The 11,901-nt window shown below is 35.4% G+C and overlaps 1 protein-coding gene across 3 annotated transcripts; it reads left to right on the top strand.

The window, feature by feature from the left end:
* The first annotated feature begins 3,053 nt into the window (after positions 1-3,053).
* Positions 3,054-11,674, top strand: LOC108373274 (protein msta-like). Of its 3 annotated transcripts, none has more exons than XM_017629138.1 (8): positions 3,054-3,188; positions 5,609-5,907; positions 9,349-9,919; positions 9,989-10,161; positions 10,222-10,344; positions 10,412-10,605; positions 10,665-10,947; positions 11,032-11,674. In XM_017629138.1, the coding sequence occupies exons 1-7, from the start codon at positions 3,171-3,173 to the stop codon at positions 10,883-10,885; spliced, it is 1,599 nt and encodes a 532-aa protein (XP_017484627.1). In that variant the 5' UTR covers positions 3,054-3,170; the 3' UTR covers positions 10,886-10,947; positions 11,032-11,674. The 3 variants fall into 3 exon arrangements, with proteins under 3 accessions (XP_017484627.1, XP_017484626.1, XP_017484628.1); XM_017629137.1 differs by having other exon boundaries at positions 11,008-11,674; XM_017629139.1 differs by lacking the exons at positions 3,054-3,188; positions 5,609-5,907 and adding an exon at positions 9,163-9,252 and having other exon boundaries at positions 11,008-11,674.
* Positions 11,675-11,901: the final 227 nt, after the last annotated feature.

Here is an 11,901-nt window from a genome sequence, read left to right as displayed (position 1 = left end):
TTTTTTACCGATTTTGCTATCGATATTGCCATCGCTTTTGTTATCGATAGTTTTATCGATTTTTTTATCGAATTTATTACCGATTTTGTAATGGATTTTTTGATAGATTTTGTTATCAATTTTGTTATTGACTTTGGAATCGATTTTGTAATCGATTTTTCGATAGATTTTGTAATCGATTTTTTATCGATTTTGTAATCGATTTAGTTAACGATTTTGTTATCGATATTTTTATCGATTTTGTTATCGATTTTATTATCGCTTTTGTTATCGATATTTTTTTCTTACCACGTATTCTACGTTTAAATTTAGCGGGTGTATCTCCGATACAGCCTGCAGACCAAGACGAAGGCGCTGGACTGTTCCTTTTTATTGAAACTGGAAAGGCGGTTTTCAGTGGAAGGCGCAGAAATGTTTTCCAATCTTAATTTTGAAGTCTTCTCTAATTTGATTCTTATCAACCGATTAATGTTTCGTTTTATAAAAAAGGGCTAATATTAAAAAGCTTTATACAGTTTTTAACCTAGCTAAAAAAGTGGGAGCTTATCAATTTGTCGGAATATTTTTTTCTATGTATGTTACCGCATAACTTTGGACCACGCTAACCGATTTCTATAATTCTTTTTGTAAAGAAAAGGTGGAACCTCTCTCAGCACATTATTAATTATAGTAAAATAATTTACTTAAAGTTACCAAATCTTGTGTTTAGAGAAATGTATTTGGCTAACCCTTTTTTCAGTGCACTATGTGTCACGGACCGAGAACGCGTTCCAGTTTTGGTTTAGTTCTGAACGAGAACAAAATGCAACGCCAAGAATGTTCCCACAAAAGAACCAAACAGGAATAAAAGTATTGAGAGCAGTTTGAACGGGAACAAAGTGAGAACAAAAGCTTGGCGAACGTAAACTCTCGGGAACTTTCTCAAGAAGTACAGAATGCAAACGAAACTTTCGGGAACGTCTCCAATAAGAACAAAATTAAAACAAAATTAAAATGAAATAAGATCAAAAGTCTGGGGAACGTCCTGCAAGAGAACACAGCGAGCAAACTCTTTTGAGAGTTTAACGTTAAGAATGAGAAGGGCGTCTGCGTGTTGGGATGAAAAATCGTTTCAGTAGGAACCATGATTGTTGATTCTAAGCCAGAGGAAAGTTGGATGATTTTATCTGCCAAATCGTTTAGTTTGTATTTTGTTCTCTTTCAGAACGTTTTTTCTAATTGCGCTTTTGGTTTTGAAGCGTTCTGGGGAACAAAACTACGAGAACGATATTTAGTTTCGACCATATCGTTTGTTCTCGGTTCCTGTAGGTGATAAGAGACATTGAAGTACAGTAATCAGCGGATGCTTGTTTTCATGATTTGATAGTGGGTTTACGAAGCGAATCACTAGCCAAACTATGAATTATTATGAATTGTAATCGAACACACTTAATTTTATAAATGAACTCATTTTATAAATGAAAGAACAAACGGACCTAAGAAATGTTGTATGATCAAGGGCATAGCGTCGCAGAACCCATGCAGCTGCACTTGTTGGCCTGGAACATAATGGACCCATCGGGGTTTTTGGATGGCCGAGATAGATTTTAAATTGTACGCAAACTGCAACCATTTGTGGAGGCGGATGGGATTGATTGTTCATCCTTTGACTTTGGCTTGAATAATTATTGGCGACAGCCCTACTGTGATGTCGAAAAGTTTTCCGACACAAGAAAGAATCTAGCACTTTGTGCTTTTAAATAAAAGTGTGATTCTCTAGCACTGTGTGTTTGTGAAAAACATTGATTCAATACAGAACAACCAACCCAAATGATTTCTTAATACTAAATAATTTTGTTCAGGATTATTTCACGCACCCTAATGCTAATTAGCTTAGCTTAATTTTAGCACCTCCTCTTTGCATACATACATATACTTTGTACATTGTAAAACATACAACAATACGACACTAACGATACCGTTGTGAATACCCCATACGACTTTTTTCACTTGGTTGCATTTTTTTTTCGAGAAAAAGTTGTCAAAAGTACTACGATAAAAACTTGTTTTTTTTTGCTTTGGCTTCTGCACACGGAACCATTCTAAATAAAAAAGTATACTTTCGATTTAATTATCGTATATCATTTCAAATGTCACTATTTTGAGTAATAAAAATTATTTTTAAGATTTTATAAATACAATAATATATTGCTTTTGTTTACGATGACTATGGTGTTGTTTGTTAATTTTTTCGCTTATGATTTTTAGTAGTGGGTCTACTCGAATTTATTATTTGAATTGGGGGTGTGGCAGATGACAAATAACTTCAAAATCTTTTATGTTGCTAAAGAAAAGAGGCCAAGTCAGCAACGATTTTATGATAGGACAAACATAAGAGCTTACTTTGTGGGGGTTCGCACTTGCCTGGTGATTTGGTTAAAAAATATTTGTATTTTATTGTTGTAACTGAATAGCCAGATAACCAGACAGTTGTGAATACTATCATATTAAATACGAAAAATATTTGAAAAATAAAAAACCGTTACGAAAATCGAATCTTCCAAATCAACTGTCGCGATAAGCACAAGGCGGCAGTTGATCGAAAAATTCTAATTTTAAACTAATTTCAGACAAATTTACATACATACATACACACAAGTATAGATACTAACAAATCAAGTGAAAAAAAGAAGATGCAATCAACGAGCGTTGGCAGTTGGAGAGCATTTTGCGCTTGAAAGAAGAGTGATGCGCCTACAAAATGCTCAGTCGTTCAGCGGCGGCTGGCAAAGTGAGATGATTATTTGCTTTATGTTTTTGACACCAGCGAAATCGGCGGAAAGTCTGTCCTTCATATATATTCATACACATCATCAATATGTGCTGTGAATGTGTGCCTAGGAGATATGTTTGAAAACGGAACGGACGTTCAGAACAAAAGTGGAAATTCATGAAAATGTTGAAAACAAATGACGAAAATGAATTATTCGTTTCGACTGCGTCGAAATCGTTAGACTGTTTGGGACATTCACAAATTATGCCGCGGTCAGTTGCAAGCGAAAGGGCTACGGGGAATGTGTGTAGCCACGAGATGAGATTTGCATTTGTCGACGAGTGAATGTGATGTGCTCGAAATAGTCGAAATAGAAGTGAAAATTTCAAGTGGAATTTGAGGAATTTTCAAGTGCGAAATGCCGGCAAGAAAACAAGTAAAGTAGAGAGAATTAAAATCCCAGATACATATGTGAATATATAGCGCACGTTCTTCAAATGTGTATTAAATCGAAACTCTGCCAGAAAACTAAAAAAATGCATGCTTATTATATGGGGAGTTGTACTAGACAACGGTATAGAGATCCGTAATCTAAATATGACCCAAAATTAGGTTTACGTGTCTCGCAGTTCTTTTGTATTTTTAGTGTGCCTATAGTGTTATCTATGTAGTCAGTTTTAATAAAAGTTTTACAAATAATCTAACGCTGAAAAAATTAGTGTATTAATCAAAGTTTTGATTCTTCCGTGAAAAACTCTCTATAAGATCGCTTGAATTTCTCCCAAGCAGCTGATAGTAGGCCCGCCGCAATACTGACTGCTTAACTTCTGGAGATCTGGAGACCTTCAGTAAACTTGCCCATATGGTCATACTTGTCAGCGAAAGGATTTTTTTAACTCTTCCTAGCCTCCGTTTATTTGGATTTTCATTTACTGTGAATCAGGGGAATTGATTTCCATGAAAAGTTTTCGAATTTCTGGACTACCACAACTCGATTTTTTTTATCTGCTGAGAAACAAAAAAGAGCTTTTTGATAGAATCGGATAACTTAAAAAGCTTTTCGTTTACAATGCTTCACAAAAAATAAAAGCCTCCTATTCAAATTAATTATATACCTACATACATACATCCTCATAATTAATTAAAACAGCCGAGTCATAGATCAACGTGAGCAAAATTTAACAAATATGCTTGAAGATAACACAACACACAAATAAACAGAACAAAGTTCTCTAATTTTTTGTATGCTCATCTTCGAAATTCACTCTTCTTGATAGATCAAACGAATGCATGTAAGTAAAAACGTGTGGGCACATGGAAATCATAGTTTTAAAGCTAATTGTTTTGAATGCCTTCAACTATAATTATTTAGAAAAAGCGATTAAATTCTTTCGGCATATAACAACTTTATTTACATGCATATATCTTCATTATGCTATATACATATATATGTACATGTCTGCCATAAATGCCCTACAGCATTTCATAAACAATACGAGTAAATTGCCTAAATATACATATTTTTGATTTTCCAAAATTTTTCCATTCGACATTTTAATCCAATATTTGAAATTTCGCCTTACATTGTTTTTCGACCATCGATAATTCTATTTAGTAATTAAAAGGCTAACAAAAATAATTTATAACAGCACACAAAGAGCCATCAAAGCTATTCAACATACCCCCATTAATGCATTCTACAGGCGCGCATAAAATCGATAAAATCCAATAAATATTTTCACCCCACCTACTCGTAAATATTCAAAACATCAAATAACGAAATTTATGCATATTTGCTAATAGCTGCGAGTAAGTAATACGTATACGCAGCGGTGGCCCGGGCACCGGCCCGGCAATTGGCACACACCCGCTACGTACGTATGTATGTATGTATGTAAATCATGAAGAGCGCCACGCGGCATATTACTTAGCAGCAAACCGAAACGACAGCAAAAACAACAACAACGATTTTTCATTGAACGCTAAAAATAAATGTGGAAAAACAAAAAAAAAAAAACAACGTAAAATGCTCACATTTTCGTTAGCATCGCTGAGATGAGTTAGCGCAATGTTTGACAACGCGTTGATCGCTGGCATAAAATTAGAGCAAACCGGTTGGTGCGCCAAATGCAGTGCAAGCGAGAGCAAAAAATGAGTAGGCGCGAAACAAAAAGTTTTTTTTTTCGGAAATTAATTTTATTTGCTTGACTTTTCAGCAGATAATTTTTTCAGAATTTTTATGAAGAAAATTATTGAAAATTTCTATACTTATAAGTTTGGTTTTGCTTCGTTTTATTTTTCCAACGTCAAAAGCTGGATTTTTTTTTTGCGAAAAATGGTACCATAAAATATACGAAGCACGATTTCTGTCAGTTAGCTAACATGGAGGATAAGAAGTGAAACTATCTTTCAAAAATTATTCATTATCATGGATGCGTGCCTCATTGGTGCTGTTTGTGTATTGATCTTTGCTTCACAACTGCAATTGACTTCAGGGAGAGTATTCACGCTGCGCTCTCTCACGTTCATACATAATTTAGTTTTTTGTTTTTGTGAAAATTGTTTGTTTTGCTTACGCCTTACTTTCTTATTCATAAGTGGAAGCGCGTGCCAAAAATTTTGTTTATGTACAAAGAAATACAGCCACTGTTGGCAGATAAATTTTTATGGCATTTGCTATCGGTTAGCGGTAAATTGAACATCTGTTTACTTAGGCTCTCCATAAGCGCGTAAAATGCTTTAGGTAGCCATTTATCTATGGCAAGGAATAATGTTATATCAATTGGCAGAAAAGTGATCGCTATTTTCTCTGAAGTTTAATGCTTCTATTTTCGTAAATTTTCTCGCAATTTTCAGAAAAACAAGAAGAAACATCACCAACAGCAGCAGCAACAGCAACAATTGCTGGATAAACCGTCAAATTCTAAAGCAGAAGGGTATGGAAAAAATGAGTCAAGCGATTCGTCCAGCAAGCAGTCACCTTTTAGAATTGAGAAATCGACAATATTGGGACGTTATGTGGTGGCAAATCGCGACCTGAAGGCAGGTGAACTGCTTATAACGGAGGAGCCCTTGGTAATAGGACCCTGTGTGTCAGCAGATGCAGTCTGTTTGGGTTGTTACATGCCCGTAGAGCTGGAAATATCACAGTACCGGTAAGTTTCATCACACGGGTTTGATACAATTGCGGTAAACGCTTCTGATATATAAGCTACCTCGCTCGTACCTTGAAGCATTATATTCAAATGAAATAGAGGAACATTAGTATAGTCAACTTTTCAGTTCGTGAAAGTCTTAAGAATGGTCAAATTTATGTGAAACGTTTTCGAAATCGGTTCCAAGTTCAAACAGAAAGCCCAGTTAACAGAAGAAGTCACCAAAGTGAGTCCAGATACAAAGTAGAGATTGAATGTATGTTGCGGAAACATTCATGAAGGCATATAGAGTTGGATTATATTAATTCAAGGTCTTCACGAAATTTAGACCATTTATTTTCTCCCTTTTTTCAGTGTTGCCAGATTTTCTTTAACAAAGAATTCTCAAGAAAGAATATATTTTTAACAAAACAAAGAACTGTAACCTTCAACGACAGAGAGATTTTTGGATCATTAAAGTATTTTTGAAACGTATTACTGGAATGTAGCTGACCCAATTTTTCACCATCGCCTGTTTTTATCATAAAAATGTACTGCCAAAATAACCGAAATAAATATTTGCATTAAATTTTTCAAATCTGCAAATTTAAAAATTAGAATTTCTACTGTGAGCTTGCCTGAAACTGTAATTTACAACTAAAACTCTGAATTTGATAACATTGCCTCCCAGTCTCCCGTATACGAAGAAGCTGTTCCAGTCCGTCGTGTATCGGTTTGTCTAGGTTCGTTAAATGCGATGTGAGGCGTCGAGGCGTGACAGCTATGAACAGCATTCGAATTAGTTACCAGAGTTAAAGTGTGAGTTGAAAGTTGTACAACCTACACTAGTTTGACTTCAGATGAATGCTTCTATGCCCTAACTGCTTTATATACTTATCGACTGACACACCTTATGATTTAGGCAAAGTTTTAGCTTGGTATCACAATAATATCTCTGCAGTAATAAGCTGACCAATTTTCTGATAAGAAATATTACTTAGCCGATTAAAATATGACCGGTTAGATTTGGACATTCTACGGTTTACTATTAGAGAACACATTTTAGTATACATACTTACTTACTTGTGTGCCTCAAACGTTACGAATATTATAAACAAAATAGGGTTTGATGAATTGTTTAAGCTCTTTCTTTGCATGAAGAGTACGAGAAGTGAAAGTTAGATGATATGTTTTTAGTTACCAATATCTAATTTATTTTCATTTCTGAGTGGAATCTCTCTGAAAAAAATTTCAAGAACGCCCTCTTTCAGAATTTGGTTGAAGAAGTGTTAATAATGACCATTGTTAGAGGAATATTAAGGTAGTACATAGTACTGGTAACAACAGAATTGCTGTAGGGGTTGTAAGGTATGTAAGTTTGTAGTTCTAAACTGTAAACAAAACCTGAAAATTAAGCCTAAAGGCATGTCTGTCATTGACGAAGTCCAGTTAGTAATAAATATTTCCTAATTCGTATGTACATTAATCAGACTGTATCACCATACACCGTGCCAAAAAAAAACTAAAAAATTCCCATCGATTTTTAGCACTTATATATTTATGTACATATTTATTAGATGTGTACACTTCGATGATCTTCTAACGAAAACACCGCCCACTTAAATTATTATTATCCAAATGAAATGTTTTTCATGTTTTAATATGTGTACATAAATACATACACAGTTGTGTATGTGCATACAATGTATTTGTTTTGAAATTTAAAATACTTTCAACATCAAAATAAAAAATATGGGACAAAAGGTGACATCAGTGAAGGTTAACTAATTGGAAAAACAAATTTAATTTTTCTTGTTTACATTTTTTAATCTATTTATATGTATGTATATATGTATATTAGACTGCATTACTCCCCATACAAGAAAAAATTGGTTCTATTAAAAAAAAAAACAGCATCAAAAATCTTATTATTATGAACAAATTTTTTAATATTTTTTTTGCAGTTTATTTAAGCTTAAACTGTCTTTGCCATCCTAACGGATTTTTTTTTTTTTAAATTCTTTAAGAAACTATTTTTATTCATAAAAATTCCATTAATCGGTCCAGCTAACGTAAATCTAAATATTACTTCGAAATATTTTGGTGGAAGTCGTCAAATAAATTTTGTAATCCCGGCGTAAAACCGCAATTTTTTTTTGGTGATGCAGTCTAATGTACATTCATATCGCTCATTTACTTAAACATTGTCACAACTCAAAAAGCGAGGGTTTTCCGGATACGGGATATAGGAGGTTAAAGTTTTAATTTTGATCTAAAAACGAAGAAAAAAGGAATGGATATTGTCCTCTTACGCGGAAACTAGTCAAATTTTTACACAATTCGAAGCACGGCACAATGCGTAATTCTGCACTATTTGCTAAAAAATTTTATTTTTTTAGTTATGACAATCTTTTAGTAAATGGGCGATATGTATGTGAATTTGCGATAAATAATAATGGTCTAACTCGAGTCCAAAAAGACTTTAAACTTATATCGCTCATTTACGTCAATAGTGTCAGAACTCAAAAAAAAAAAACCAAACTCGAGAAAAATGGCTTTAAAGTTGAGAATTAACATATATACGGATATATACATATATACGGATAAATACAGATTTTATTCTAGTGAGCTACTGGTAACAGATACATCTTTTTACACAACACCGAAGAAGATGTAGCGGTAATTTCTGTATACTCAACTCAAAATTTATATTTTTTGGATTATGACACTATTGAAGTAAATGAGTGATATGTGTGTACATACATATATACGTTTTACGTTCTTTCAATGCATTAAGAAAAAATTAAAGCAGAATTACAAATTCCAAATCGAACAGTAAAAAATTATAAATAAAGTATTTTGAAACTTGGGCTACTCGATTTTTACTTATTAACATTTTGAAAAGAACGTTATGAGGCTAATGGAATCTACTATCTTATTCGGGGTGGAAGGTACACAGCACTAAAATTTGTATTAAGTCGACTTAAGAGATTCCTGCTTTTGAGCACAGATGTTTTCACCATTACTAAATTGTAATAGGGCATCTTTTTTTTTTGCTTATTAAACGATTTATTTTTAAACCCAGCGCCGCTGCAGCTGAATGTGTTCGATCACGTAGATCAAATTGGGGAACTAAAAATACATGCTTTTGTTTAATATGCTTGTGTGTATGTATTTGTTGTAGTTTTCCATGAATGTGAACAAATAGTATTTCGAAATTGTACTGGAGACTATTTAAGTAGGCAGCTGCGAATAGATAGCCCACAGTCACGCAGAGGCGCAAGTAGAGTGCAGATCGATCGGAATAATTTGAAAAAAAAAACTTGAAATTTTTTGATTTTTGAGTGTCTTTCCAAAAAGTTTAACGTACAAAAGACAAAGGGTTGTGTTAACAAATGAGCCTACCGTTACTTCTTCAATCATTGCCGAATTTTAATCCTTTCCAATTATCCTTCCCACCAGCTGCGCAGCTTGCAAATGGCCCATGTGTGGACCACAATGCCGTGGCCTACATCAGCCTACCGGCCACACTGCCCAGGAATGTGAGCTATTGAGTACACACAATTTGGGCGCAGCGCTAAGCGCCGCCTCTGGCCAAGTCGATTTGGTGAAGAACTTCTACGAACTCGTACTGATTGCGCGCATTTGCCTGCTCAAGCAGCAGTCACCGGACAAATATGCGGACATTCTGCAAATGGAATCTCACACCGAGCTACGCAAGGCTAATACCGAATTGTGGCAACACTATGAGCAAAATGTGGTGCAACGGCTGCAGCGCGATTGGGGTATGCGCTCAATGGCCGCCGCTGAGATACATACCATTTGTGGTATTTTGGATGTGAATTGCTTTGAAATCGGCCAGAATTCGGCCAAGGCTCGCTGTCTGTATAGGAGCGCATTTTTGCTTGCACACGACTGCTGCCCCAACACCGCACACGCCGACGATCCACAAACATATGCGATTATTTTGCGCACCTCCAGAGCCATACGAAAGGATGAGGGCATTACGTTGAGTTACGCATACACGCTGCAGGTGGGTGGGCGGTGTAGTTTTTAGTTTTAAATTTTTAGCTAAATTTATATGATTTGACTTGCTGTGCAGGGCACCTTGAAGCGGCGCGAGTTCATGCATGCTGGAAAGCTGTTCTGGTGTAGTTGTTCCCGCTGCGCGGACCCCAAGGAGTTGGGCACCGACTGCAGTGCTCTGGTGTGTCCGAAGTGCAGAGGTGGATCAGTGCGCACAGTTGACCCGCTGAATCAGGAGGCCGAATGGAAGTTAGTAGCTTTTCGAAGAAGCTAAATTTTTTGTAACTTTTTTTGTTTGTGAAACTTCAGATGTGATCGCTGTGACTATAAATTGCAGTCTAAGGAAATTGTTAAGTTGTTGGATGCAATCAATACCAATTTGGAGTCAATCGATGCGCATAATATACCAGGGCTGGAGGCGTTCTTAAAAAAGTGAGTAAAGCAAGCGATTGCGGAAAATGGAAGGCCTCTACAAAAATTTAATCTATAAACTTTTCAGATATGAGCGTGTTCTAGGACCCAACCATTACCTACTTCTTTCCGCCAAGTATTTACTTTGTCAAATTTATGGTCGCATAGAGGGCTACCTGCTGCACACAATGCCACTGGAAGATGTGGAGAAGAAAGAAAATTATTGCCGCGACTTTTTGCGTGTCGTAGACGCGCTAGAACCGGGCATGACGCGCTTAAGAGGTAAGTGTGGGTACATATTTAAAATTTAACTTATATAAGGTGTTTTACCACCCTTCTAGGACTAATTTTGTATGAACTGCATGGCGCAATAATGATGCGTTCACAGCGATTAATGATGGCAGGCGAAATAAGTGAATCCGAATTTAAGCGCAATATTAAAAATGTTATCAGATGTTTGCAAGAGAGTCGCGATATCATGCTACTGGAACCGGAGGGATCGAGCGAGCGCGAAATGGGTGTGGCAGCGGCTAAGGCGCTGGTGGAAATGGGAGTTAATTGAATTTAAGGATGACAATTATATCAGCAGGCCTTCTCGAATTGTTGAAATTAGATCTGGGCGAGGTGAGCTGCTTTAACGTACTCGTTGACATTGGATTAATTATTTAATTTGTTTTTCTATAGGTCCATTTATGCCTGATGCAATAGCTAACACATTGAACTCAATTCATAAGAAATCATTGCATCAAAACTGTCGCAAAGCACACACACACACAAGTATACACACATACACACTCACTGACACATTATTCCATAATCAGAATTCCATCGCAACTTTATATCTCACCATTGAAATGCATATACACATTTTGAAAGACATGGAGCAGGGGTGACCAGTCGGAGTTCAAATGTTCTTTGAGCTCTACATCCTTGACATAAAGTATTTACTTTCATAGCTCATACTTTTTAAAATACATTTTACTCTTTCCATTGCACTGAAAGAGATCTCATGTTGCGCTTAACAATAAAATCATTTATCACATTTTTTATTTCATGAGTTTTAAGTTCACGAAAAAACCCAGTGCGGTAAGTAAAGTACATTAAAGCCATTAAAATGTAGTCATCTTAATTATCCATTATTCACCCGAAGCCGGTATCGTTTATCATCTGTCATCTTCGAGTATCACATCTCATCGAACATCAATATGTTATCATCCGTAAATTATCATCACTCATTTGCCACTCATTTTCACTTTCACTACGTTTCACGTTATGGCACATTTGGTTTCATTTTTTCCGTCGTTCGATTTTATTCTAATCAAATGTGTTTATTCTAATCAAATGGAAACAATCGCATGCTCATCAGAAACGTCATAATATTCGATTGAATGATATCGGCGAACAGCTCTCTCTCTGAAGCTCTCGTTCATTTCATTTCCAATTTGTTTCAATGCAGTTCGTTTCATCTTATTGCGTTCGTGTTCATTATATTTAACTTCATGCCATTTCATTTTAATTTATTTTACTTCATTCTCGTTCATTGTAATTCATTTCATTTCATTGCATTTTTCTTTATTT

The sequence above is a fragment of the Rhagoletis zephyria genome, unplaced genomic scaffold, assembly GCF_001687245.7.
Source record: "Rhagoletis zephyria isolate East Lansing unplaced genomic scaffold, Rhagoletis_zephyria_1.1 Rzeph_scaffold_06531, whole genome shotgun sequence".
Lineage (NCBI taxonomy): Eukaryota > Metazoa > Arthropoda > Insecta > Diptera > Tephritidae > Rhagoletis > Rhagoletis zephyria.
Note: the sequence above shows the minus strand (reverse complement) of the source record. Positions and strands in the feature narration are given on the sequence as shown.